The 27487-nt window shown below is 38.1% G+C and overlaps 2 protein-coding genes across 7 annotated transcripts in view; one reads left to right on the top strand and one right to left on the bottom strand.

The window, feature by feature from the left end:
- Window positions 1–119: 119 nt before the first annotated feature.
- DEXI (Dexi homolog) overlaps window positions 120–27487 on the top strand; it is a 48849-nt gene continuing 21481 nt past the window's right edge. For 2 of the 3 annotated variants that reach the window (XM_074196401.1, XM_074196399.1), the window contains exon 1: window positions 420–1003. In XM_074196401.1, coding sequence (XP_074052502.1) covers window positions 510–791 — 282 coding nt within the window. In that variant the 5' untranslated portion in view covers window positions 420–509 and the 3' untranslated portion in view covers window positions 792–1003. Of the gene's footprint in view, window positions 1004–14149; window positions 27472–27487 lie in introns of those variants that run through there. The other variant, XM_074196402.1, reaches the window with a different exon arrangement.
- Window positions 10976–27487, bottom strand: part of CIITA (class II major histocompatibility complex transactivator) — a 97543-nt gene continuing 81031 nt past the window's right edge. For all 4 annotated transcript variants that reach the window (XM_074196395.1, XM_074196396.1, XM_074196398.1 and 1 more), the window contains 6 exons: window positions 25087–25179; window positions 24752–24838; window positions 23985–24068; window positions 22885–22968; window positions 22122–22220; window positions 10976–20711 (listed from right to left, as the gene is read on the bottom strand). In XM_074196395.1, the coding sequence (XP_074052496.1) occupies window positions 22145–22220; window positions 22885–22968; window positions 23985–24068; window positions 24752–24838; window positions 25087–25179 (424 nt within the window). In that variant the 3' untranslated portion in view covers window positions 10976–20711; window positions 22122–22144. The remainder of the gene's footprint in view (window positions 20712–22121; window positions 22221–22884; window positions 22969–23984; window positions 24069–24751; window positions 24839–25086; window positions 25180–27487) is intronic.

Here is a 27487-nt window from a genome sequence, read left to right as displayed (position 1 = left end):
CGGGCCCGGGCCGGCGCGCTGGGGCGGGGCGGAGGCTGCGCTAGAGGCCGAGCCGGGCCCCCGCGGAGGCGGGGAGGGGAGACGCGGCCATGGCAGCGCGGGGCCCGGGCACCTGAGGGGAGCACCGAGCCCGGCCGCGCCCGCAGGAGACAGGCCCCTGGCTGGACGGGCCGGGTCCCCGGAGCCTCGACCTCCCCCTGGACGCTGAGCGCCGCCGGGACCCCGGGGAGCGGCCCTGCCGTGGCCCTCGGACCCGAGGCCCCCGCCCCCAGCTGCCGCAGAGGGGGCGCATCTGGACACCCGGAGACCCTCCCCGCAGCAGCGCGGCCTGGCCCCGGGCTGCCCGTGCCCCAAGCCCCTGCGGTCCTAACACGTCTGGCCTGGAGCCCTGCGGCCCCGACCCCCGCGCCCCTCCGTCGTGCGGGGCCGAGTGCTCCGCGACCCCCGCCCGCCGCACACGCACACACACACGCGCGCCCCCGGACTGCCCCCAGCCCGCCGTGCTCTGCATGCCCACGCCGGGAATCGCTGCCCATCTGGATGCCCTGGGCCCCCTCACGTCCCATGTGCCCCTGCTACCCTATATGTTCTACGTAGGGCTGTTCTTCGTCAACGTCCTGATCCTGTATTATGCCTTCCTGATGGAGTACATCGTCCTCAATGTGGGGCTGGTCTTCCTGCCCGAGGACATGGACCAGGCCCTGGTGGATCTGGGTGTCCTCTCAGACCCAGGCTCTGGGCTCTATGACACGGACAGTGAACTGGACGTCTTCGATGGCTACCTGGAGTAGGGGGATCCTCCTGGGGCTGAGGCCCCCCGCTCAGTCTCCCTCCTTCCCTCGGGCCCTGCAGAGGAAACCTTCAGGCCTATCCCAGCTTGGGCTCCCTGGGCCAGAATGCCTGGGGCAGGTCGAGACTGTGGGAGACACGGGAGTTGCCAAGGATGATGTCTTCCCTCCTTCAAGGGGACCCAGGACAATGCCCTTCCTGGTCCTCAAGACCTGTAAGTGTCCTCCCTCCTTGTTAGAATCGAGTGGGTTTGAATATAAGTAGGCTGGCCAGGGGGGACCTGCCTGATCTGTCCCGTTTCCAGAGGACCCTTTGATCCCTCATACAGGCATTATACCAATGGATTCCCTCAAACATCTTTGCTTACCGCACCACTTGCCTGTTCTGCTCTGGGACTGTTCAGTTTATAATCTGGTTTCTGTAAGGATAGGAATGGAATGATCAGTTCTCCTTTATTGGGTTTTTATGAATCTGGGCTATGGACCATTTCCAGAGGGTAACTAGGAAGTTAAAAACCTTGTTTATGTGACAGCTGTTGTTCATAAGCGCTTACTTGGTACTGATCAGCTACCGCATAGAATTGGAGGGTTAAAGAGGAATAGGGAGAGGCAGAGAGTGAGTGGGTGAAACAGAGAGAGAGAGAGAGACAGAGAGACAGGAGACGATCTTCAACTTTTACGTGACAGATATGGGGTCAATTTGGCACCGAGTGGACTTCTTCAGACTTTTAAGAGGGTCTTTCTGGGCTTAACTTTGAGTCTACACCCTGATTCCCACAGAGAGATGGGGAAAAGCAGCAAATCCATGAGACAAGTATCTTTTCCCCCTTCTAGTTCCTGAATGGGAAGATAGCCAAGGGAGCATAATCATAGGAAATTTTAAGTAAATGTATTAATAAACTACCCAGAAGTGCTTGGTGGTATTCTCCCTGAAAATTTAATTTCCCCCAGGAGATTAAGAGTTAAAATAGAGATGAGAAGGAAGGCTAACAATTCTTGCTGTTTTATTTAGGATTTGCCCAAGTGTCCTAGATGAACAATGAGAGGCCTTAAATATCATCCCTTTGTTGAAGGATTTTGAGAAGAAGAACTGTTGGGAAAATCACTAGCTAGAAGAAAGTACTAAGTACTAAGAAAGAACTTGCAGAGGGAAAGTTAGAAATTACTTATCTTGGGTTTGCTTTTTTTTTTGTCTGCATTCTGGAATCAGATTTCAGGGAGCCCAACATAATTAATATTGCATCTTGTTTCTGTAGAGTAGGCCAAGGCAAGCTGAAAGGAAAATGTTGCAGCCTGGGGCTGCCTTTAACATTAGCATTCACATTGAACTCCATGAGGTGAGAGACCTGCTGGAAACCAGGAGAGAGGCCTACTGAAACATGAGACTTTAAGGTCATGACTCTCAGAAAGTTTCCCTCTTTTGAGGATGACATTGGGGTCTAGGAAGCAAAAGGACTGGCTTAGGCTTATGTTTTTCTGCCAATGAGGGCTTTGGAAACTCAGCTAGATTGCCCTTTGGGGGATTAAGGTTTGTTTGCCTCTTTGGGCAGCTGCTGTTGTTGGCCTCAGTCAGATGACAGCTGGAAGAAGTCCGACAGTCCGAGTCCCTTCTCTGCCAAGACTAAGAACATCCTGCCTGTCATGTCAGCTTTTTGAGTATTTGCTAGGATACTGAGGTCATATCTAGGCATTGTGCCAAATAATTCTACAATAATAAGAGTTTGGCCTGAATTTTTGGGTGGAGATCATCAGAAAAGATAGAACTTTTCTCTGCTTTCCCTCACTCCCCCAAAACTGTAAAACTTTGAACCATTTGTTCCCATCTATAACTGAACACACAATGTACCCAGCTCCATCAAGATAGCAATGGTTGGTGGATTCTTCCGTGGGCATTGTGAGGCCCTGCTTCTTCTTGCTACCATGAGGTGGGGTGGAGGTAGAGGTACACCTTAAAAAAACATCTTTAAGACTTGAAGTCATTGCAATTTTTAAAGATATTGCCTCAACAATACAATTCAGTGAAAGGTCTTATTTTGTCTTTTCAACTTTTCTAGTCATCACTCTCAACTTCAGCAGAAAACTTTCTCATCCAAATAAAAGTGCTGACATTCTAACTAAAAATTTAAAGCCAAATAGTCCCACACAATTTTCAGTAAATGGTGTTTAAGTATAAATACAAGACAACACATTTTTTTCAGGCACATAATTTGCAGAGCTATCAAAATTATTTTTCAATCATGGAAAGTAACAAAGATGTGTTTCTATGTGACAGGGATGTTATTGCCTTGACTTCTTAAAAGAAGACAAACTTTGTAGAGAGGAGAAAAGATTTCCTCCTCTCTACCTTCAATTGTATTGAACTTCAGCTCCACAAACATGACAAAATCAAGATACATGATAATTATAGGGAAGGAAAAACAACCAAAAATAACACAAAGATCTTTTTTAAGTTAAGTCACCAAATGTGGACTGATCATTCTTATAGGTATTTGAACTGTGAGCCACGAATATTTAAGGAAAAAACAGCTCTACCACCACCCTCACCTCTCCAGTCTCTGTGTCTGAGTCTTTGTGTGTGTGTGTGTGTGTGTGTGTGTGTGTGTCCATCTTTGTGTGTGTCTCTCTGTCTCTTTTCTCTCTCTCTCTCTCTCTCTCTCTCTCTCACACACACACACACACACACACACAAATGCATACATTCATGTTGACAGAAAGACTTAAGGTCACATTTCCTCACAACTCCTCAAATGATCCTATAGTATAGCTATACTCCCCATGTTTCCCCAATTTTTGTTCTTCCTCATTCTTTGTTTCCTTTCCCAGAGATCCTCCATTTTCTGAGTAAAAACTAGATCAGAACTATCAGTGGATTGTTCCTATTGTTTCCACTAAAATGTAAATATAGAAAGAAAGGCAAACAAAAATATTCCATCTAGCAGAAAAAAAAGATAGAGTTGCTATTGAGAAAAGAATATTCTTAATGTTCAAGTACTTTTGAGATCAAGTTGGATCTTGGGCCATCTGCCACAATACCCAATTAAAAACTTTAACTCGGGTTCTTAGTAAAGACTTTGAAAGCACTATTCAACCTCCTACTTTCTTTTAGCTTAAGGGTCCCTAAATGATTTTGTCAGTTTGTCAAGCCATGAAGGGTGGCATGGGAAGAGAGAGGATCATAGGAGTTAAGAGGAAATCATCTATGAGACTGAAAGGAAAAGAAATAAAACATTTGTTATTAACCATCTAAATTAGGAGCTCTTAACTTTTTTTCTTTCATGGACCTCTTTGGCAGTCTAGTGAAACCTATGGACTTCTCAAAATAATGTTTTATAATGCATGCAAAAATACATAGAATTACAAAGAAAAACTAATTTATTGAAATAGAGTTATCAACATTTTTCCCCATTCAAGTTCGTCATCTCTAGGTTAAAAATACCTTTCTTAAGTCATCCACATTCTACTGCTTCCCTCCCCAAAAGGACCAAACCCTTCAACAATCTGTAGCTCCTCCTTTTTCTGATGTTGTGCAGGTAGCAGCAGCTTCTGCATTCTCATCTCCTTAAGAGACAAAAATGGTTATAAGCAGGTTCCTGAGAAATTGTTTTCAAGGCTGCCATTTGCCTTCAACCCTTTCCAGTAATTATACAAATTAACCCTCTTGTTTTACCTTTCATATCCAATAATAGAAGAGGGTTCTATCCAAAAGATAAGGAGGGTTTCCCCAGGGGGAAATAGAGCATCTTTTTTTTAAGGTTTTTGCAAGGCAAATGGGGTTAAGTGGCTTGCCCAAGGTCAAGCTAGGTAATTATTAAGTGTTTGAGGTCAGATTTGAACCCAGGTACCCCTGACTCCAGGGCTGGTGCTATATCCACTGCACCACCTAGCCGCCCCAGAAATAGAGCATCTTAACTGGACAAATTTTCATTTAATCAAAACCATTGATACTTTACCAACTCCAGTAAATTTTATTAATGCAGAACATCTTACTTAAATTATTAACCTTTACAGCAGATTAGCAAACACTTGCAATTTCAGAATTTGGTGCAGATTTTTGAGAGGAGGTATTATATAGTGAAAAGATCACTAGATGTAGCAGAAGACTTGGCTTACTCTTTTCTTAACCTGTGTGACTTTGATTCAGTAAGTAAGTTAACTTCTCTGAGCTTCAGTTTCATCTTCTATAAAATGAGGATAAGTATACCTGCTCTACATACCTCTCAAGATTGATGTAGGACTCAGATGGCTAATGGATGGGTAACCCTATGTAAAAATAAGCTCTTAAATCATTCTTTCCTGCTGATGAGTCTTTGATTCTTCCTTTATATCTGTAAACACCATTTTCCCCAGTGACAGCTCTCATTTCCCATCTCCTTCAAGTTAGCGCAAAAGGGCATAAGGGCAAAATAGAACCTCCACACTTTACTACTCATCCCTTGAGACATTGCTTCTCTACTTAAATTGGAAGAAGAGATTTTTCTTCTGTGCCTCTTTGGAGAGGAAAGTCATTCATTGAGAGCTCAGTATAACATCTGATTGCCATTTATCATGACTGTTGAAAATTACTACTTGAGTCTTAGCAGCTTAGATATTTTAGAATAGTCACTAGTAAAATACTTCTTCCAAACTTTGTTCTAGTAGAAAGGAAACAAATATCTAGATAATATCAAGATAAGCTGCTACTATGGTCCAGGCACTATGCTGAGAACTTTATGAATATTATCTCATTTGTTAACAGCAACCCTGGGAGATAGGAGGTAGATGCTATTTTTACATCAATTTTACAGTTGAGGAAACTGAGGCATACAGAGGTTAAGTGATTTGCCAGGGTCATACAGATAAGAAATGTTTAAGGCTAGAATTGAATATAGTTATTTCTGACTCTAGGTCTAATGATTGATCCATTGTTCTGCCTACCTGCTTCACTGGAAACATTTAGATCTTGGGCACTTAATATTAACTTGAAAGATCCAATCTAACAAGAATCTATTAAGCAAGGTACAATGCTAAGTACAAAGACATTATTTAAAAGTCCTTTGCCTCATGGAGATTATATTTCAGTATGGGAAACAACTTGTAAACATATAGGTTTGTATATATTATATATATATGCACGTATTCACACATATGTGTGTTTACATATGTATGTGTATGCATACAAACATATATGTGTATATAGTATATGTGTATATATATATATATATATATATATATATATATATATATATATATATACCATTTAAAGAGGGAGAGCATAGTGACACTGGATTTCAGGGAGTCTATGAACCATGAATAGGAAAAAAGAATTACACCTTTATTTTCACTAAACTCTAACCAAAATATCATATTTCTTTTAGTTATTTAAAAACATTATTCCAAAAATAGTGTATGCTTCAGCAGAATGCTAATGGATAAAGTATGCTCTGAACTAAAATTTGGGAAACTTTATATAGTTAGAAAGGTGTTTATCATCTTTAACAAGTAGTATATGAGCTGAGCCTTGAAAGAAGCCAAGGATGTCAAGAGATCATGTGGAACTACATTTCCCTCATGGGAGACAGCCTGTGCAAAGGTAGAGAGAGGGATAACAAGTTCTCCTGTTTCCCTGAAATGTACAATGTGGGAATGAATTCATGAGTGATAAAAAGTACCTACTAGATTCCAAACACTGATAGCAGGGCTAAGGACAAAAATGTGTAACAAGCCTGGAAAAGATAGGCTAGAGCCAGAATATGAAGCTTTTTCGATGGAAAACTTCATTTTGAGAAATAATGGGAAAGCACTTAGGATAATTAAGTAGGTAATTAAGTGCTCAGGCCTTTGCTTTAGGAATATTCTTTTGACGTCTGTATAGAGGATGAATTGAGGAGGGGAGAATCTCGAAGTTGGGAATATAATTAGTCCAGCTAATCATAGGTGGTGATAACATCCTGAATTATGGTGGTGGTTATATGTATAGAGATAAAGGGATGGATATGAGATACTGCTAGAAGCAGAATCAAGATTTGGTAACTTATTGGATGCAAGGGGATGGAATGGAAAGTTTTCAGACCTAGGTGACTTTATGCATTGTAGTACCCTCATAAAGAAAATTGAGATTAAGGGAAAAGATTTATGTGAAAAAATGAGTTACATGTTGAATTTGAGATACTTGTTGAACCTCCTATTTGAAATGTTCCCAAAGTAGTTGGTGATGGATACCTGTGACTTAGAAGAGACAGCAGGGTTAAATATGTAGATCTGGGAATCATATACATAAAATTCACAGACTCATAGAGGATGGGAAGGGTGTTTTTAACCTGGAATCCTTGAGATTATTTGTAAAAGTATTTTAAGGACTATTTAAGTACAATTGGTTTCCTTTGTAATCTTATGCATTTTATCTTTTTAAAATTTTAATTTATTTCATGTTTAATTTATGGTATAAAACAAACATTTCTACAACATAGTATATAAAAACATAACCACATGAAATAGCAAATCTATGTACCTTTTAAATATACAACAAAGTTATCATGTAATTTTTTCTTCTCTCCCTCCCCCCACCCTAGAATTGGCCACCATCAAGCACAAATAGGTAAAGTTATTCTACACATATTTCTATATCTTTTTATTTATTCATATTGTATTTTTATTTTATACATTTAAAAACAGTACTCTAAGAAAGAGACAATGAACTTCAGACTGCCCAAAGAGTTTATGATACAAAAAAAATTAAGAACCTCTAATCTAGACAGAGAAGAGAGTCTAAGGCAAAGCCTGGGGAACACTCAACTTTAGGGAACTGGGACATAGAAATTACTCCACCAGAGAGGGATGGAGAGGAGTCAAATGACTTGATGAGAACAGGAGAGAGCAGGATCATGACTCAAGGAAGAGAGAGTTTTCAAGAGAAGATGGTGATCAATAGTGTTAAATGCTACAGAGTGATCAGTAGGTTTGAGGAAAAGGCCCTGGAATCTAATAAGTCACAATTTCAGTGATGATGCCATGAGACAGATTACAAAGGTCACAATTACTGTGACCACGGGAAAGTAATTTAAGTTCTTTGAGCATCAGTTTAGTGAAGTGACTCAAATGAAAAAAAAATGCAAATTGAGATTTGAATAGGAGGAGAAGTGGGGGACACAATGTAGACTGCTTTTTCTAGAAATGTGTCTGAAAGGAAGGAGAGATGTAAAGAATGATAAATTGAAGGGATGGTACAGTCAAGTGAAGAATTACTTTTTAAAGGATCAGGGAGATCTGGGCATAGTTATAGCCTTTGAGGAAGCAGCCAAAAGATACTGATAGATTGATGATAAGAAAGGAGAAAATATGTCTGCTATGATTGAAAAGATGCAAAATCTCCAAAGCAATAGAATTGGAGTAAAATTGAAATCAAGAAAAAGAAAAATCAAGGAGACAGGAGGAATTGAGATCCAGGCATAACTAGAGGAATTGCAGTTGATGAGCTCCTTTCCTTAAAGATGAGAGCAAAGGAGGAGAAGACGAGGATGATGGCAAGGAAGTCTGAAGTATAGAAAAGAAAATAAGAGAGATCTAGTAAGATTCTTATCTTTCCTTAAAAATAGCAGGTAAACTCCTCTGTTGAGAAAAAAAAATGAGTGAGGGTAATGTATGAGGCTTGAGGGGAGAAGAACAAATTTGGAACAGCCCCTGTTGTGAGTGAGGCAAAATTAATTAGGGAGAGAAGAAGAGAATTATTAGTAAAGGTTCTGGTGAGATTAGATAAACTTTTTTTCTCTCCATGAAGAGGAGTTTGATAAAATAGTGGTAAAGGCTTTGAACTTGAGTTCATAGAAAATCTGGGTTTAAGTTCTACCTTTACTGTGACCAGGGGCAAGTAACTTAAGTTCTTTGAGCATCAGTTTCTACATCTGTAAAATTTGGATAATAATGAGTGAAATGTTTCAAATGAAAAAATGTAAAGTGAAGCACTTTATAGACCTCAAAAATACTTTTTATTATGCCCTCATATTGCAGATTATAGTATCTCTTGCACACAAATCTATTGGTCATTTGGGAGAATATCTAAATCTCTTCTCTAGAAATTCTTAGGAAAGAAGACTTTTTTCCCTATGAAGCTGTCTTCCTTCCAAAGGTGAGCTATTGTAAAAAATTGTTCAGTTATTTAACAAGCATTTATTCAGAATTTACCCTTGTACAAGGCACTGTGTTAGATATACAAAGATAAAAAATACAATGTCTTTCAAGGAAATTAAAATATACATGAATGCAGATAAATTAATGCCCACATATGCACATGTATGTATGTATTATATTTTATATATTTATATTTTTGTATATATATAAAAGTATATTTATACATATTTATATTCTGTTGTGTATACACATACATTCACCCATCCACACCAAAAAAAAATTACTTTGTATTTACTATCTATCTATATGTATACATATGTAGTAAATACAAAGGAATGTCTATTGTCATATAGATATTGTGTAAGTGTTTGTGTGTGTGTGTGTGTGTGTGTGTGTGTGTGTGTGTAAATAAAATACAAAGTAATTTCTGTTGTTGAGGAGACAGGGTTGGGGGGAAATCAGGAAAGGCCTCCTGTATCTTCAACTGATCCTTGAAGGAAATTAGAGATGTAGAGCATGAAGAACAGCCTGTACAAGGCAATAGAATGTTGAGTTCAGGGAACAAGTAGAATTTGTCTGGAACAAAGTATGTGTGATGTCAGTATGGAAAGATAAGTAGAATACAGATGGTAAAGAACTTTATATGCTAATCATCTGATCACCTGAATGGCAGGAAAAAAAAGGAGGTTTTTTCCCCAGTTTTTATAGCAGTCAAGCTTCCTTCCTTATATCCATCCATCCATGATAAATAGCTGAAAAATCAAAGTGATACTGGTGCATAATTTACTGAAGTAGCTGCATTCCAAATTAGACAGTATATCCACAAAAAAATCAAGCTATATAATTGTATATTGAAGAAGCTAATGTGTTGTTGGGCTATCATTCTGAAAATCCCAATATGTAAGAGCATACTGTCCTCCTTCTTGCCCATGAAATAGCCAGTAATTAAACTGGTATGATCTCAGAATCAAAGTAAATGGTCTAATGAGTTTTTTTTAGTGCTTTAAGGACTTTAGAAGAAAGGAAGTCCTTTGATTCAACTTAATAATTGTTGAGAGAATATCTTATATTATGGATACTATAGAGAATAAGAAAAGTATAAGATACTATCCCTTTCCTCAGAGTGCTTCCAATCTCATTTATGAGACAGGATTTACATTCAAATAAATACACATACAAAGATATATAAAATGCTATATTGATTATGAAAGGCAGTGTAGGTTAGAGTAGAATCAGAAAGACCTCTGACATTTAAAAGTGAGCCATCCTGAGGCAGTCACTTACTCTCTATCAGTTTTCTTATCTATAAAACAGATAGCAATGGAATTATACACTTACCTCTTGGGATAGTTAATAGGATTAAAACCTTTTGAAAACTTAAAGCAGTGTATAAATAGTAGCTATTAGCAATGTGGTATAGTGATAAAGCCTGGGTTCAGATTCTCATTCTGCCTTTAACTGGATTTCTGACAAGTTCCTTCACTTCTCTTGCCATTAGTATCTTCATTTGTGGAAGTGGGGTTGTGCTCTTGCTTCATACTCTCAGATTCTATAGTTATAGGAAATATTACTGGAGCTCAGAGAAAGGGGACCAACCAGTCAGAAAAAGCTTTATGAAGGAGGCAGGACCTGTGGGGTATCTTGAAGGATGGGAAGGATTTGAATTGATTAGGTGGAGGCACAACAGAGCAAAGGTACAAAGACCCTCATTAGGGTATTAGGTGTATCTGCCATTCTGGTAACAGACGGGTATTTATTATAAATTTATTTATTATTTATTTGTTATTACCCTTTATTATGTTCCAGTCACTGTACTTAGTGAAGAGGTCACAAAGAAAGGTAGAAATCAGTTTCTACCCTCATGTTTTAATGGAGACAATATGTAAATTACTAGGTACACTCAATACATACATACATATATGTGAACAGTTTGCTAAAATGGTAGTAAGAGCATTGAACTTGGATTCAGGGGAATTATTATTATAATATAATAATATAATATTATAATAGATTATATAGATATAGATAACTATAGATAAATACACATATATATGATAATTACTATATTATTATTATATATTATTGGAGGAGGGGAGAAAAAGAGAGAAAGACAGAGAGATAGAGCAGAGAGAAACAAGCTAATCTAAAAGCAAATGGGGAGGGTAAAGGGAGGTAGAGGAGAAGGAGAAGTAGGAGACTTTTTGAAGAATGAAGGGATTAGAATTAAATCTTTTTTTTTTTCAGGTTATTTTGCAAGGCAATGGGGCTAAGTGGTTTCCAGAGGCCACACAGCTAGGCAATTATTATGTGTCTGAGGCTGGATTTGAACACAGATACTCCTGACTCCAGGGCTGGTGCTCTATCCACTGCACCACCTAGCCACCCCTAGAATTAAATCTTAAAGGAAGTGACACTAAGAGGCAGAGGGGAAGAAAAAGAATGTTCCAGGCATGGGTTCCCATCCAGGGCAAAGGCATGGAGATGGGAAAGGGAGTGTAGTATTTGAAGAACTGCAAATAGCTCCAGAGTACTAGGAGCTGATGAGACCAGGAAGGCAGAAGCTAGTTTATTAAAAGTTTAAAATCCCAAATAGAAAACTATTTGATCCTGGATATAATAGGGAGCCACTGGAGCTTGATCTATAGTAAAGGATCACAAATGTGTGAGGATTGGGCATATCATATATGAATGAGAAATATATGATTTCAGGAAAAGTCAAACTTTGAAGATTATTTAATTCCATCAGACTTGCAACAGCTGAAATAATCATGGGAGAAAGCCTGGAATCTTGCTGTAGGATTGCAGAGCAGGTTTTCCAAAAGTGTGGGGAATCTGTCAGCCTCAAAAACCAGACAGGTTCTCCACTCCTAAGCTCTGCAATCTGGATGATAGATATTATGGCCACAGGGTCCTAACATCCTTGACCCTCAGAGAAGCAGGGCACTGAGCAGGTAATTCTTTACTCTTCCCAGACTCAGTAAAGAGAACAGAGAGGTTAGTCAAAAAGCTATATTCTTAACCCTCTAGGTCTTTAAAGAGGCAGCTACATTATATTGTAGTTAGCCTCATTTCCTCTTCTTACTTTCCTTCCAGCTGCTTCAGTAGCCACTCTTCCCTTCCACTGGACTCATCCACCATAGAGAGACTGAGGAGGAGACCAGGAGGAGACAACAAGGTCTTGAAATGAACAAACATAACATGTTAGCAAAAGTATCCTGATAAGAGGATAGAATAGCCATGAAGAATCTTGAGATCCAGACTTGGGTCTGCCACTAACTGTGATTTTTCCTCACACAAATCCTCCTCCTCTCCATCCTTTCCATGGCTACCTCAATTTCCTCATTTGTCACATAATGTATTTAGACTAGATAGTCTCTCAGGTCTCTTCAGCTAGGATTAGCTGATGTGATATTTTGTCTTTACTTGATGTGATTACAAAATAATGAGGCTGACTTTCTTAAAAAGTTTGCATGTGGTGAGAGTTGATTAATACTTGAATTTTAGATACATCTAGTTGTCACAGTCGACTTCACTGGGGCCTGGAGTCAGAAAGATGAGTTCAAATCCAACCTTAGAGAGCTGTGTGACTTGGAGCAAGGCACTTAACCTCTGTTTTCCTCAGTTTTTTCAATGTAAAATAGGAATAATTAAAAACAACAATAATACAACAAGATTGTTGTTGTAAAGATCAAATTATAGAGTGCTTAAAGGCAAAATACTTGATACATAGTGGATGCTTAATAAATATATCTTTCCTTCCTTTCTTCCTTCATTTCAAAGAATCCTTCCAGAAATGATCTGGGTAGTAACAACACAGTGCAGCTGTTATTATATAGAAGTTCAGAAATTCCTCAAACAAGTATGCAGTGCCTTACATGCCCAAGGCAGTGTACTGTTTGTGCGTGTGTTTTTAAATCAATCTTATTCTATTCTAGTCTCACCTCATACTTTAAGAATTTGTCATTAAGTACTCATATGGATGCCACAACTATGGGATGTGAGGAATTTCCTCCTCTGGGAGATACTTAAAACAAGAAATGCCCATTGGCTGGGGATACTTTATAAATTGTTATATAAATATAATTGCTGTTATTTTACATATATATATATGTAATTGCTGTTATCATTATATATATATATTATAACTGGGCTAATTAGTCAAGTACAATTATGAAGAGTCAATCTAAAAGCATCAAAGAAACAAGGTAGCTATGGGATTATGAGCAAAACACTTTGCCATGGTTTCTTTATCTGTAAAACAGGAAGAGTATCACCTGTAGTGTCTACCTTGTAGAGTCAGAGTGAGAATCATGAGATCATAGATTTATAATTAAAAAGGAGCTCTAATCTAGCCTCTCATTTTGTATTTGAGGAAACATACCCAGAGATGTTCTCTAATTTTGAAACTAACAGCACCATTGGCTAGCTCTCTCAAATGAGATTATATAGCATAAAATCATTGGAAAAGAATAGCTGGCATTTATTATATAGCATAAAGACATTGGAAAAGAATAGCTGGCATTTATAGATCACTTTAAAGACTTCAAAGTGCTTTGATCCTCACAACTATTTTTTATGATTCCTATTTTACAGATGGGGAAACTAAGGCTGAGTAATACTAAGGGTCACACAGAATTGCATGGCTAGTAAATGTCTGAGGCAAGATTTGAACTCAAATTTTCCTGATTCCAACTTCAGGGTCTATAGTCAATGCCTACCTTAAACTGCTCTATAAATATCAGTTTTCTTTCTTTTAGAAATCAGGCTAGAATGAGGTTAACTATTGACTATTAAGCATTGATCTTCCAGGATTGTTGTGAGGATAAATTGAGATATTTGGAAAGCAGTTGCAAACTTTAAAATGCTATATAAATGTTAGCTATTATTATTAATCATTATTATTATATTGCTAATAATAATAAAAAAATAAAAATTTAAAAGAATTAAAAATGAAAAATAAAATTTCAAATTATACAGTCTTATACAGAGTTGTTAGATCTTATATCTAGTTCAGTGCCCTTACTATATGGATAAGAAAAGTAAGACCTAGAGAGGTCAAATGCTTGTCCGAGGTGACATTACTAGTATAAGCAGCAGAGTCAGGATCCAAACTTAGGTCCTTTGATTCCCAATCAGTGTTTTTTTTTTTAATAGTATAAATTCAACTTGCTATAGGGCTTCAGAGAGGGGGTAGAAAGCCTTTGCCCCTTTGACTGATACTGTCCCTGTTAGTGACTTTAGTATTTGCTTTTCACTAGGTCTGCCCACCTTGAAAGTTCACCATGATGCAAACAAACTTCTGGGATTAACGGGATTGAAAAGTGCTCAGGTTTGGAAAGGCACATGAACTGGAAGAATGGAAAGAAGAGCAACAGAAGGAGCCAGATCACAGATTCTTCCAAACAGATGTTCCCTCAGTGACTGTCCAGCTGCAGTGTTGCACAAGAGGCCAATGCCTTAGTTTAGTACCTTAAACGATCTGTATACATATTTTTATGGAAATCCAAGCCTTTTCTCTTTGGATATTATTTCTGGCATCAGTACCTTGAAGGATCAACTTTGAAGGAAAATGTACTTGAGATTGATAGCATTGAAGAGTAGTCAAAATCAACATTTGTTGTTAGTAAACCCTAAAGTAGTTAATTTGTTTAGAACTTTGTCACCCTTAGTTTTAGAGATGCTTTCAGGTACAGAATCAAAATTGAAAGAATTAGGGGAATGTTCCAGAGATTTGGTTTTGCAAGTTGTCCCTTTTGTTTTCAAACTGCTTGTCTTCCATTGGTTTTGCAGATCTCTCAACTGTTCTTTGGAAGAGAACTGGAAGAACATGTCCAGAGAATGACTTAATTATCTAACCCAATATACTTTGAAAATGATAATGTTATTTAAATTCAACTCCTATAAACCTGTAAAAGCACTCTGTGAAAAGCTAGCCTCTTTTGATTAAAAAAAAAAAGATTTAATCAAGTCTTCTGGAATGTCTTGTCTTTTTCATCCTTGCTTCAATCAGGCTGAGAAAACCAGTTGCAAAGAAATTCAGTATTGACCAAGACTATAAAGAAGAATGATAATGCCATTTAGTATTTAGATTTTGGGCCATGGTGGTTTGGCAAGTCCTCATGACCCTCAACCTTTCCAGTCTTTTGGGTTGATTCAAACCAGAAAACTAGTCATGAACTGGAAACGAAAGAAGCAAGAGTGAAATCTATTAACTCACTCTTTGAGAACTTTGAAAATTAAAGGGCAACTTGTAATCAACTTGAAATTTAAACAATAACTAAAAATAATCTCTTCAAGGTATATATAACACTTTATATTTGTTAAAATTCATTCTGAAACAGAATTATACTTGATTCTTACAAGCCCATCAGATAGGTAGAGCAAGTCTGGGTAAACTATGATAGACAGAGGAATTGAGTTTAAATGGAGTTGAGAAGATAGTTTCTAGATGTACTGAATAAGTTTGCCACTTTTTTTCTTTCCCTTTGATTTCTGGAAATGCAAAATTGCGAGAGAACTCAGTGTAATAGGAAAAAAATAAGAACAGAGGGGAAGATGGAAGGTTAAAAAGCCCATGTCCAAGATTTTATCAGGTTAAGCATGTACACAGAATCAGGAGACCTTGATTCTAGGCCTGATTTTCTTACTAACCAGCTATGGTGATTTTATGGAAGTTACATATCCTTTATTATCTCTGAGATTGGAGGAGCATGTTTTGAGTACAAAATATTATTCAAAAAACCCACTTTGGGCTCCTCCAAAGATAAGACCTGAACAAGTTAGTTTTATTGTCAGAGTGGAACTTATCAGAAGTATTTTGCATTTCTAAGAGATGGTGACTGAGCTATTTTTAAATTGTGTCCTCTTCCTTTTCCCTTCCCCCCAACTATTTTCCAGCATGCTAATGTATTTTATTGCTGAGCCAAGTCAGGAGGCAGGCCACTTGGCGGGGCCTTTCCAACTGTGAGGTTGAAATGCCATCCTCTATGGAGGAGCTTTCCATTAACTGGAAGAGGAGAGGAGATCTAAGGAGAGGAGATTTAATGAATGGGTTAAATCTAAGCTTAAGCTAAAGGGTCCTTAGAGAGAATAACTTGGAGATAAGGTAGCTAACATTGAATTTTTAAAAGAATTTATGATAGAGTCTTTAATAAACAACATCAAATAGGGTTTCCAATATTCTGAGTTTATATTCAAGTTGCAAAATATGTTCTATGAACAGGATTAAAAATCAGAGAAGTGGACAAAATAAGCAGAAAAAATTGTTCCTTTTATATATTTGTAAAGTCCTCAGTCTTTTGATACTAACAAAATTTTATTCTTTTAGGAAAAAATTGCTATTGATAATATTTTTAAATGTACACAAACTAAGGTCAGCTAGGCATGGCCCAAGATGAAGACTGACGGTGAACTTTGCATATATGTTCTCCTTTGATTCTCACAAGCCTGTGAGGTATAATTATCACCATTTTATAAATTAGGGAACTAAGACTCAGAGATGGGGGGGGAGACTTAAAGATCCTCAGAGTCCAGAAATCTTTCCAATTTACCCATGCTGGAATTACCCAGACAGCCTAAGCTCCAACTGTTCAAGGTGAACCAGTAAAGTCCATCAAGGCATGTTTATTAAGCCTCCAAAAGGGCACCATCTGTACTTTGCCACAGGCATACACGATGTTCATGGCTCACAAATAGAGGATAAAAATACATTAACCCACTTTTGACCCTTTTTTGGGGGATAGTGAATGTAGGGTCAGCCCCAGGCTGAAATCCTCAAAGTCTGTCATGGGTATCCTCCCACCATTTTTTCAGTGCCCTCTTTCCACCTCCTACCTAGGTCCCAGAGTCCTTCCTTTCAGGAGATTATCATTGCTGGGCAGTACCCCATGTTTTGGTTCTTTCTCCCTACCCTCCTAATCAAATTGCTTATTTCATTGTTAATAGTCAATCATAGAGATGACAAACTCACCTAAATCAAGGTGTTAATGATAAGTAACAGTTTAATTCTTTAGAATTTATTTTAATTTTAAAATTAGTTAAATCAATTCCAAATTCTAATAAGTTTTTTTTTTGAAGGTATTTGCATTTTAACTGGGAACAGTGCTTTAACTTGAAGGAATGGCTCTCTCTAATAATAACCCTCTAATTCAGGTGTTAGCTAAATGTCTTAAAAACACTTTCTGGAATCTCTGGAGTCAAAGCATGTAAGAGGCTGTCTCCCTTTATTGAAAATATAACCCTGGTCCTAAAGATGAGATTCATTCAGCCCAATTTTCTTGAAGGTATAGGTGTTCCCAGAAGTTCCATTCCCTTGACTCTTGCCTCACTTGAACAATGCCCTAATTCTTGACTTTACAGTCAAGAGTTTTAACTGAAAGCTTGTCCCATTGTAGTATAATGCTCATAGGACTGACTCATAAAGAAGTGGGCATCTTTGTCATTCTTCTTTGAATAACTAGGGAGAAGGAAAAATGCTTTTCAGTTAGTGGGGGTGGCAATTGAAACTTTTCTTTTTCCCATGGCTATTTACTCACTTTCCTCTAGAAAAATCACCCTTCCACCATTCATATTGATAGTTACAGGTGATGAATTGTTTGAGCTTGGAACTTCTACTCATTATTTGGACTCCCAGTGCCAGACTACTCCAGACTAGACTTCCTCTTTAAGGAGAAAACTTGAAGAAAGGGAAATTCAGGAACCTGTTTCAACTCAGAATTACTGTCAGAATAGTCATGGACCTTGGATCATACTTCCAATCATATCCCTAAATCCTTTATATATTTATATACATATATATGTATATCTGTAACAGGGACTATTGTGCAAAGCAGAACTAAAATGGAGAAAAATAGCAAAACCTAGAGAAACTTGTGCTAGTAAGCTTCTGTCATGTGTTAAATTTAAAAAAAATTATCAACATATTTTAACATCAGTTATTTCCATATATGTCTCTCCTTTACTCTTTTTTCCCACTCTTCTTCTCTACATGAGTCTTCCCCTTGTATTAAAGAAAAAGTTAAGCAAAAACCAACTGACACAAGGATCAAGCAAATATACTATTCCACACCCATATCTTCCCATCTTTTAATGAAAGGAGGGAGGCATGTTTTCTTATCTCTTTTCTGGAACCAAGATTCATCATTATTATTACCTAGCATTAAGTTTCATTTCATTATTCTCTTCCTTTATTGTGGTACTGTATATTGTTTTCCTGTTTTTGTTTATTCATTCTACTTCCATTCTTATGTTTTACCATATTTCTCATTTCTTTGTCACAATATCCCATTAAACTCATATATCAGAATTTGTTCAGTCAGTCCCCAGTTGATCAGACAGATGCCTAGGTGCAAACTAAAATGAATTTGATTCCCTGAGCTGAAAGTCATGAATGGTTGGGGTCTGAGTATCCCAGAAATGCTCCTGAACCTAAGACCTGTCAGGAAGACATTTTGTTTCCAGTGCAGATGTCGTTTACTCTCAGGGCAGCCTCAGGATTTCCATAAGAAAAAGAGAATGTCATTCTCTCTTTGCCATCTTAGCATGTGGCATGGGAAATCCAGTCCACACAATGTGAAAGAGGAAATCATAGATAGCTGTCATCTCTTTTCCTTGCATATCTCTACTTCCCTCAGACTGGTCAAGGGATATAGTGAGAGATATACTTGCCCATGCTTTCTGTCAAAGAGCTGGTAGAAAAGTTAGGCATTTCCCCTCTTTCAGGTCAGAAAAAAGATTTTCACTTCTCCATTCAGCTGCTTATCCTGTGAGTTACAATAAAAATGTCTTTGTTCTTTAAAAAAAATCTTATTTAATATTTTATTTTTCCCAATGACATATAAAAAACAATTTTCACATTTTTTCAAATTTTAAGTTCAAATTCCTTCCCTCTCTCCCCTTCCCCACCTCCATGAGAAAGGAAGCAATTTGACATAGGTAATGCATGTGTAATCATGTAAAATACATTTCCATATAAGTCATTATGTGAAAGAAAACACAGAAAAAAAACAAGAAAAATAAAGAAAAACTACCTTCAATCTGCATTATTGCTCTATCAGTTCTTATTCTGGAGATAGCATCTTTCACACTAAGTCCTATAGAATTGTTTTGCATCACTGTATTACAAAGAATAGCTAAGTCATTCATAGTAGATCATCATACAATTTTGCTGTTACTGTGTACAGTGTTCTCCTGGTTCTGCTCATTTCATCAGTTTCCATGTTTTCCTGAGAGTATCCTGCTAATCACTTCTTAAAGCACAGTAGTATTCATCACAATCACATACAACAACTTGTTCAGCCACTTCCCAATTGATAGACATTCCTTTAATTTCAAATTCTTAGCCACTTTAAAAGAGCTACTATAAATATTTTTGTACATAATTTTTGGTTGTTTGATTTTCTTCTTTGGGACATAGACCTAGTAGAGGTTTTGCTTGGCCTTTTGGGTATAGTTCCAAATTGTTCTCTAGAATGGTTTAATCAGGATACAACTTCACCCTAGTACATTAGTGTTTTCATTTTCTCACATTCCCTTCAACATTTTTCATTTACTTTTCTGTCATATTAGCCAATCTGATAGGTATATGGTAGCATCTAAGATTTGTTTTAATATGCTTTTCTGTAATAAATAGTGATTTAAAGCATTTTTTCATATGACTATAGATAGTTTTGATTACCTTGAAAACTGCCTGTTCATCTCCTTTGACCATTTATCAATTGAGAAGGACTCTTATTTCCATAATTTTGATTAACTTATTCATATGTTTGAGAAATGAAGAGAAATTTACTGTAAAATTTTTTTTCACAGTTTGATTACCAACTATGTATTTCCCTCCAACCTATTTTCTCTATTTATCCTACTCTCTCTTTTTACCCTATCCATTCTCAAAAGTTTTGCTTCTGACTTTTACCTCCTTCAATCTTCCCTCCCTTCCTACTTTCCTGAATGGTAAGATAGATTTCTATACCAAAGTGAGTTAGAAGCTGAGCTCAGCCTTTGCTCTGCTATCTTGGCTCTGCTGACTCCAAAAAAAGCCCTTTCTTACTTGACTCTACAACTTCATTCTTAAGAACTCCTTTATCCCTCCTTGCTTAAGCTGTTCTGAGATCCTCATTTCCCATTTCCATCCTTCCATCTCTGTGTTTTCCTTCCAGATTGAAAAATGGTAATTTGAGTATAAAATATTATCAGCCATCCCTACCCATAACCCATTCCCTAGTTAGTGTAACATTTATCCAGGGCAACTGTTATCTATAATGTTTCATTACTTAAGTGTTTCTTAGTTACCCCAGCATTGGCTTCCAGTCCTCTGCCTTGAACCTCTTCCACTAGGAAAGTCAGTGCAAAAATGTTGTGTCCAATACCCAAAGTGCAGTCACCACAGTGCAACCAACATCTCTGCATCTTTGAGAATCAGAAGTCTGAAATCCAGTTTCCCCTTAGGCTTCTAGGATTTTTTTTTGGGGGGGGGGGTAGAAGCAGACAAGAAATGCCTCATTCTCATTCCCCTTCTCTGCCTTCTCCGGCAACCAAGGGAAAGAAAAAATTCTGCCACCTTTAGTTCACTTTCCAGACCACAGTTGATGAATGAATACATAAGTCAGGAGTTGTATTTCATTGTCACCTTGATGGCCTTTTTCAAAGCCAGGAGATCTTATGCTGGCAACAGATCAGAAGGAACATTAACCAATCTGAGGTATCTGGATAGAAACCAAGGGGGCAACCAAGTTTGACTCTTCCAGCAGAGATCTGGGTCCCTGAGTTGAAGGTCTGATGGACGGACAAAATCTGAGAATCCCAGAAGGCTTCTGAATGTAGGACCTATCAGCAAAAGGAAAAGACTATTTTTGAGAACTAAGCACCCTGAGGAAAGATGACTAGAAAGAAGAGGGTAAGGGAAGTAGGGTATCTACAGGAGTTAGATGCAAGACATTTGAGGAGGAAGGAATTTGTCCATTGAAGATGAGGATGTAACTGAATTGGCTTAAATATCAGCATCATCAATTTATAGATGATAAAAGGAACAGCTTTCTAAATGCAGAACAGATGACCCTTAGAAAGATATGTCCCTCTCTCTGCCTTTATGTCTGATAAAATCTTCAACATCCTAGACTGAGAGGAGGACTTAAAATGTCTAGGGAAAAAGATGCCACAGCTTTCTTTGAGATATTTAAGAACAGGAAAGAAAGAAGGCATGGTGCAGAAGAAAGAGTAATGATCTTGGAGTCATAAGACGTTAAATTCAAGTCATAGTTTTACTGCTTCATACCTGAATGACTTTGGACAAGTCATTCAAAGCCTTTGGATCTCAGTTTCCTCATTCCTGTAGAATGAAGTTAGACTAGTTGGTATCTCAGATCCTATACAGATCTATGATCCTAAGTAGGAAGATCAATGATAGGAGAGGAACTGTGGTGAAGTTCAGAGGTGTCAAACTCATGGTCAGCAAAATTCAGTAGTGGACTGAACCAGATTTTAAGTTGATTCAGAGTAAAATTTGGTCTAGCCAGCACACAAACATTATTACATAATCATTCTTTGTAATTGGGAAATGTCCAATATGTGGCCTGAAGGGAGCCATCTTTTGTTTGAATGTGGGACCACTGATTTAGTGGGAGGAGAAGTGGTTTTAAGAGTTAAGAAGATCAGACATGTACTGACTATATATGCCTGACAACACCACAGATATTCTAGCCAAGATTAAGGCCCAGAACTAAGATGTATATTTCTTTCCATTCCATTTTTTAGGTGGAGTCAGATCTGTTTTTTTATTTATTTAGGGTGCCCCTGATATAGGAACTTCTTTAATGTAGACTGAGACCTTTTTTATCCTTTATTATCTTAGGGAGTTGCCTAGGGTATTGAGAGACTAATTGCTTTCCCAACAGCAAATCAAGTGGCATAGACCTAACTCTCCATGTTGTATATCTATTCAAAATGGATATGAAAAGAATTTTGAATCTGATACTCTTACTTCCCCCTCTCTCCACTTAAAAGGACTCTGACCAGGGGCAGCTAGGTGGCACAGTGGTAGAGCACTGACCCTGGAGTCAGGAGGACCTGAGTTCAATCCAACCTCAGACACTTAATAATTACTTAGCTGTGTGATCTTGGGCAAATCACTTAACCCCATTGCCTTGCCAAAAAACCCTCAACAAAAAAGACTCTGACCACTGCATATTGCACATTTCCACCTTTACCTTAATGATCAACAAATATTTCCCCAATTACCTTTCTGAATAGTCAAAAAGATGCTATTGTAAGCTAATTCTGGAGTCCAGTTGTTGTAGATGCTCCTGGAACCCATGTGGAATGGTGGGGTTCCACATTCTGGAAATAGGAAGGCAGGAGACAATGGTTAGAAAAAGAGAAGAGGCATAGAGGCCATGATACTATCACATTCTTGTTTTCTGCATCATCTCTCAGATGTAAATGAGGAGAATAGAAGCATCTCATCTATTTTTAATTAGTAGAAGTACTAGACTAAGAAGTGAAATTTGCCAAGAAGTACTAGACTAGGAAGTGTAATAATGGATAGAGTGGAGGATTTGACTTCTGGAAGAACTGAGTTCAAATTCAGCCTCAAGCAATTACTAGCTATGTGACTCTGAGCAAGTTACTTGATCCTTGTTTACCTCAGTTTCCTCATTTGTAATCCTAGCACCTACCAAAAAGAGTTACTATGAGGCATTAACATATGTAAAGTATTTTGCAAACCTTAAAGCAAAAAGCCTAGCAATTTTTTTATCTCATTCCTATTCTAAATGAGGAGACTTATATACTAAACCTGGCTTAGCCATATGACTAAGTTGTGACTTTGGGCCAGTTAATTCATCTTGTTGAGCCTTAATTTAATCATCTGTAAAATGGGGATAATAATTCTTATATTATGAATCTCATTGGATTATTAGAATACTGAAGAGAGATTATGTATATGAAAATACTTTTTAAAACGTTTACAAGTGCATCCAGACCTCAGGCTATCAAAACTTACGCCAATGTTTCAATATGTGGACATTTCTTCAGACTGGCTGCAAGCTGCTGGGCTCCTGTCCCTGTGAACTTATTGTACTGGACACTGTGGAGAAAAACCCATTGGTTGCTGATCTGGGAGGCTCAGTGTTATGAAGGCAAAGGATCTTGGGTCTGAGCCAGGGAGTAACTATCTCAACCCTACTTCCTATGAGTAGGAAACAGCTCTTACAGAAGTAAGGAAAAAACCACCAACCCACCCATCAACACTAACACTAACAAATCTAATAGCAATATGAAACAATGGTAAGAATGCTAAATTTGAAGTCAGCAGGTTTGTATTTAAATCCCATCTCTGTCACTTCCAATAGTTAGGAATCTGAGGAAGTCACTCCTCCAACCTTTAGTCATCTTACATTTAAAGTCTCTTTCAGCTCTAAATTGATGACACAATCTCCTCAGATTTGCTGATATGCCAAACTCCCACATTATGGAAGCATTAAGGGCCAATCCAAAGGAGGTAGGATTCTGGGCTGGGGCATTATATAAGTTTGGATGGTTGGAGTCTGAATGTTTATTGCCTGGTAATCAGAGGGATGCTCAAGGTAAGACTCCTATAGGAGAGCTGGTATTATTTTTACTTTCCTTGGGATAGCAATAATTGCCTTATTCCCTTAACACTATGCCAAGCAGCCTGACCTCCAAGGAATCTGTTCATCCTATGCCCTTTCACTCTGTCTCTAGTTCCCTAACCTGGCATTCATTTAATTCCAGAATCCCATGACCCTGAAGATTAAGCACTTCTTGTTCTCCAAACAACTCTACATTTAATGGTCATCAGGTGTGTGGCGGGGGTGGTTCTTAAAGAGTCCTTTTTTAACCTTTCCCATCCTGGGGACAAAAAAGGATTTTTGAATTTGGGCTTGTATCTCTAATTCCTCTGTCTCCTTTCAAAGTTTTCTCTGAGGATTGATGTTCCCTAGAGACTATAGCACAAACATGCCCTTTGCAAAAGGGTCAATTGGAGATACTAAGGTTGCATAGATCAACCCTCCCAAACCCTTCATCTCAGAGACCCCCCCCCCCCCATCTTGATCCTCTCCCAACACCTTCCAGACTTACTCCAGTACCCTCAGGGTCACCATGTTGGGAAGCACACTAGCAAGGTTCTCAGCTCCGGTATCACAGATACAGTTGTTGTACAAGCTGCCAAAAACAGAGGGGGAAGGATTGGATGCTTAGGGACCTAGGATATAGGGGAGGGAACCTCTGATTCTGTCTCACCTGACGACCTCACTATCACACTGACCACCACTGTGGGGAGAAAAGAAAAATATATTGTCTCTTCAGTCACTGGAGTGGCCCATTCAGGTATGAATAGGGTGTGTTAGGATTATTAGGAGTCATTTTTCATATCATCAGAATTACTAACAATGGCCACACACTCATTGTAGAGTATTGCTTTAATAAGATGAGCATTTCTTAGTCATGCTGCCTTACACATTGTGCCCATAATTTATTAATATCAATCACACTCTATTATGTACAAGGTACTGTCATATTGTCAGTGATAAGGCCATTTAAGATTATATTTGCAGCAGGAAGAATTTTGGTATTTTGGTAGGACTTAAGAAAATCTAGCATTAGAAGAAGTAGCAGGGGAGTCACAGGATCTTCTCTGATGGGTGAGAGAGAGATTGCCATTTTTCTGGAGCATTTTTAGGGCTTATTCTCTCAAATAAGGACTTAATCTCCCTGCAAGGCCAATGGATTTTTTTTTTAGTTTTCTAGAATACCCAAAGTATCAAGTAACTGCTGTGACAGGAAGCTCACTGCACCCAAACCATTAAATTTTTCCAAAATTTGTCAGGAAGAGCCCCCTCACTCACCTCAGTGTAACAAGAGATTTTGCCAGTGATGGCAGAGCCTTGGCTAACTCCGTTGCTCCCACATCAGTGATGCTATTCTGAGACAAGCTGGAGGAAACAGAATGGAAGGAAGAAAGTAGAGAGGAAGGTGAGGTAGGACAGAAGTACTGGTTAGTGTGATTCTTCTTCTGGGGACATTTGGAATAGCCCAAATTGATTCTTCATCTCCTTTAAGGCACCTACCACCCCCCTCTCTAGCAACATGGTTCTCTGCTCTACATTTTGAACCAAGCTTGGTTTTATCCCTGAGGCTAGGGATAGAGACAAAGTGATGAAAGGTCTGCCTTGGCACTTACTTTAGGGTTTCCAAAGCCTTTAGTTCTGGAAAGATGGCAGAGAGCTGAGATACACCTTCATCCCCAATCTTGTTCTCACTCAGGCCCTCCAGGCTATAAGAATTAACCAAACATAAAAACCATCAATTTGATTCTGAAAGGAATTTTTTCTAGTTCTCTGTTACATTCTCTCCTATACCTAGACCAAGAAGAGAAATGAAGAGATTTCCTTCTTATAAGTCATTATTCCTTGGAGATTGATAATACTCTTCTCCTACTGCTTCTAGTCCATTTTGTATATCCTACTGGATTAAAGGAAGCTGAAAGTTCACTCAAAAATACAAGGATAAGGGGGTGGCTAGGTGGCACAGTGGACAGAGCAAATCCAGCCTCAGACACTTAGTAATTGCTTAGCTGTGTGGCCTTGGGCAAGCCACTTAACCCCATTGCCTTGCAAAAAAACTTGAAAAAAATACAAGAATAAATTTGGTGATTAACAATAGCAGCATAATAGAAAAATATTAGTCTTGGTGACAGGAAAACTGATGTGAGTTTTGACTCTTCCTTATACTCACTACCTGGTGACCTTGGGCAAGTAGCTTAACCTTTTCGAGGCTCTACTTTTGTATTTTATAAAATAGGATGATAATATCTGCCCTATCTACCTCATAATAATATTGCAGGAATCAAATGTGCCCATGTATTTTATTCTCTTATATATATATATTTTTTACTACCATAAAAAGAGGCAGCCTAATGCCTCAAAGGTAGGAAGTTGGACTCTAGTCCTACTTATGATATTCTAGTTGTGAAACCCTGGACAAATCACATGACCTTTCAATGCCCCAGGCTAACTTTAAGACTAAATATTGTGAGGTCGGTCTATACAGGTAGAGTGAAGTTTCCACACTAGTGAAATCATAGATCTAGTCCAGAGAGAGAGACAGACAGACAGAGAAATAGACAGAAAGAATAGAGAGACAAGAGAGAGACAAAGAAAGACACACACACACACACACACACACACACACACAGAAAGAGAGAGACTATATATATATATATATATATATATTTTAAATATTTGAAAACATAAATGCACATCTGTACATTCAGAGATAAGGTGGCTAAAATTATCAATGGAGAGCAAAGACATATCTTCTTCTCTAGAGTAATCTCTCTTGATGACTTTTGCTACCCTGAGGAACCAGACAGAGAAAAAAGGGAAATGGGAAGCTTCTTATCAGAAATGACACAGGAATAGAATTTCCAAATTTTGGCTGGTTAAAAACCACAAAGAAAGAAATCATAGACCTCCTCTACTAGCCCTTCCCGGAATAAACAAAGCTCTGGGGAGCAGATTTTGGGGTCATTAGAATGGTATTAGACTCCAAGTTGACCTTGGCTGAATTCCTTCCTCAGGTAGAACCAGAAGTGAAAAAGAATTGAAAGTTATCCCCAATCCAAACTGGAATGTCATAGGCTCATAAAGTTAGAAGAGTTTGAAGAGGCCCATTGGTACAATCTCCTCCATTTACAAATGTGAAAACTGAGGTCTAGGGAGGTTAAGAAATTTGCCTGAGGTCATAGAGCTAGTAGGTGGGACATCTAAGATTCAAACTCTAGTCAAACCTTCTAACTCTAAATTTAATATTCTTTGTACTGTGAAGTGTATAGGACAATAGCAATCCATTGACCATGGATCATGTCCTTGTAGTCCTGGTTGGGAGGTGGAAAGATCATTTGGTCATAGATATAGAGATAGAAGGTACCTTAAAGGGCATCTGATATAACGCCCTTATTTTCAGATGAAGGAACCAAGTCCCAGAGGATTCCAGATTTGGCCAAAGTCATACAAGTAGAAAGCTAAAGAGCTAGGATTTAGATTAGTTAAATTAGATTAAATTAGTCTTCTGACTGTAGGCCTAGAATAGTTGTTTGATCAGTTTGTCAGCACTATTGTCATCAGTTATATGAACTCTCATTACTTAGTCTTGGGGTTAAAGAATTGAAGACTTCTGTTGAAATGAAAATCTGAGTGAGTGAGTAAAATGAAAAACAGAGGAAGTATACTAGTTCTAGAGTCAAAGAACCTGGGCTCAAATCCCAGCACCATTACTTAAGACCTGTGTGGCTTTGGGTAAGTCACATAAAAATCTATGGACCTCAGTTTTCTCATCTGTAAAATGAGGTCATTGGACAAGAAATATTCTCTAAATCCTTTCTACTTTTAAATGTATCTTAGGATAAGTGATTAGAGGCAGGGAAGAAAGAATTTCATCTGAGGCACTTTCCTTTCAAAGGATTAGAAAATCAAAGCTCAGAAATGGGAAATGATTTGCCCAAGGTTACACAGGTATTAAGTAGCAGGGCAAGCAGTTTAACCTAAATCCTCTGATTCCAAATCTATGATTTATTTTCTATA

This window comes from Macrotis lagotis, chromosome 8 (assembly GCF_037893015.1).
Source record: "Macrotis lagotis isolate mMagLag1 chromosome 8, bilby.v1.9.chrom.fasta, whole genome shotgun sequence".
NCBI classification, from domain to species: Eukaryota; Metazoa; Chordata; class Mammalia; order Peramelemorphia; family Peramelidae; genus Macrotis; species Macrotis lagotis.
The sequence above is the reverse complement of the archived record's forward strand: the minus strand, read 5'-3'. Positions and strand labels throughout refer to the sequence as shown.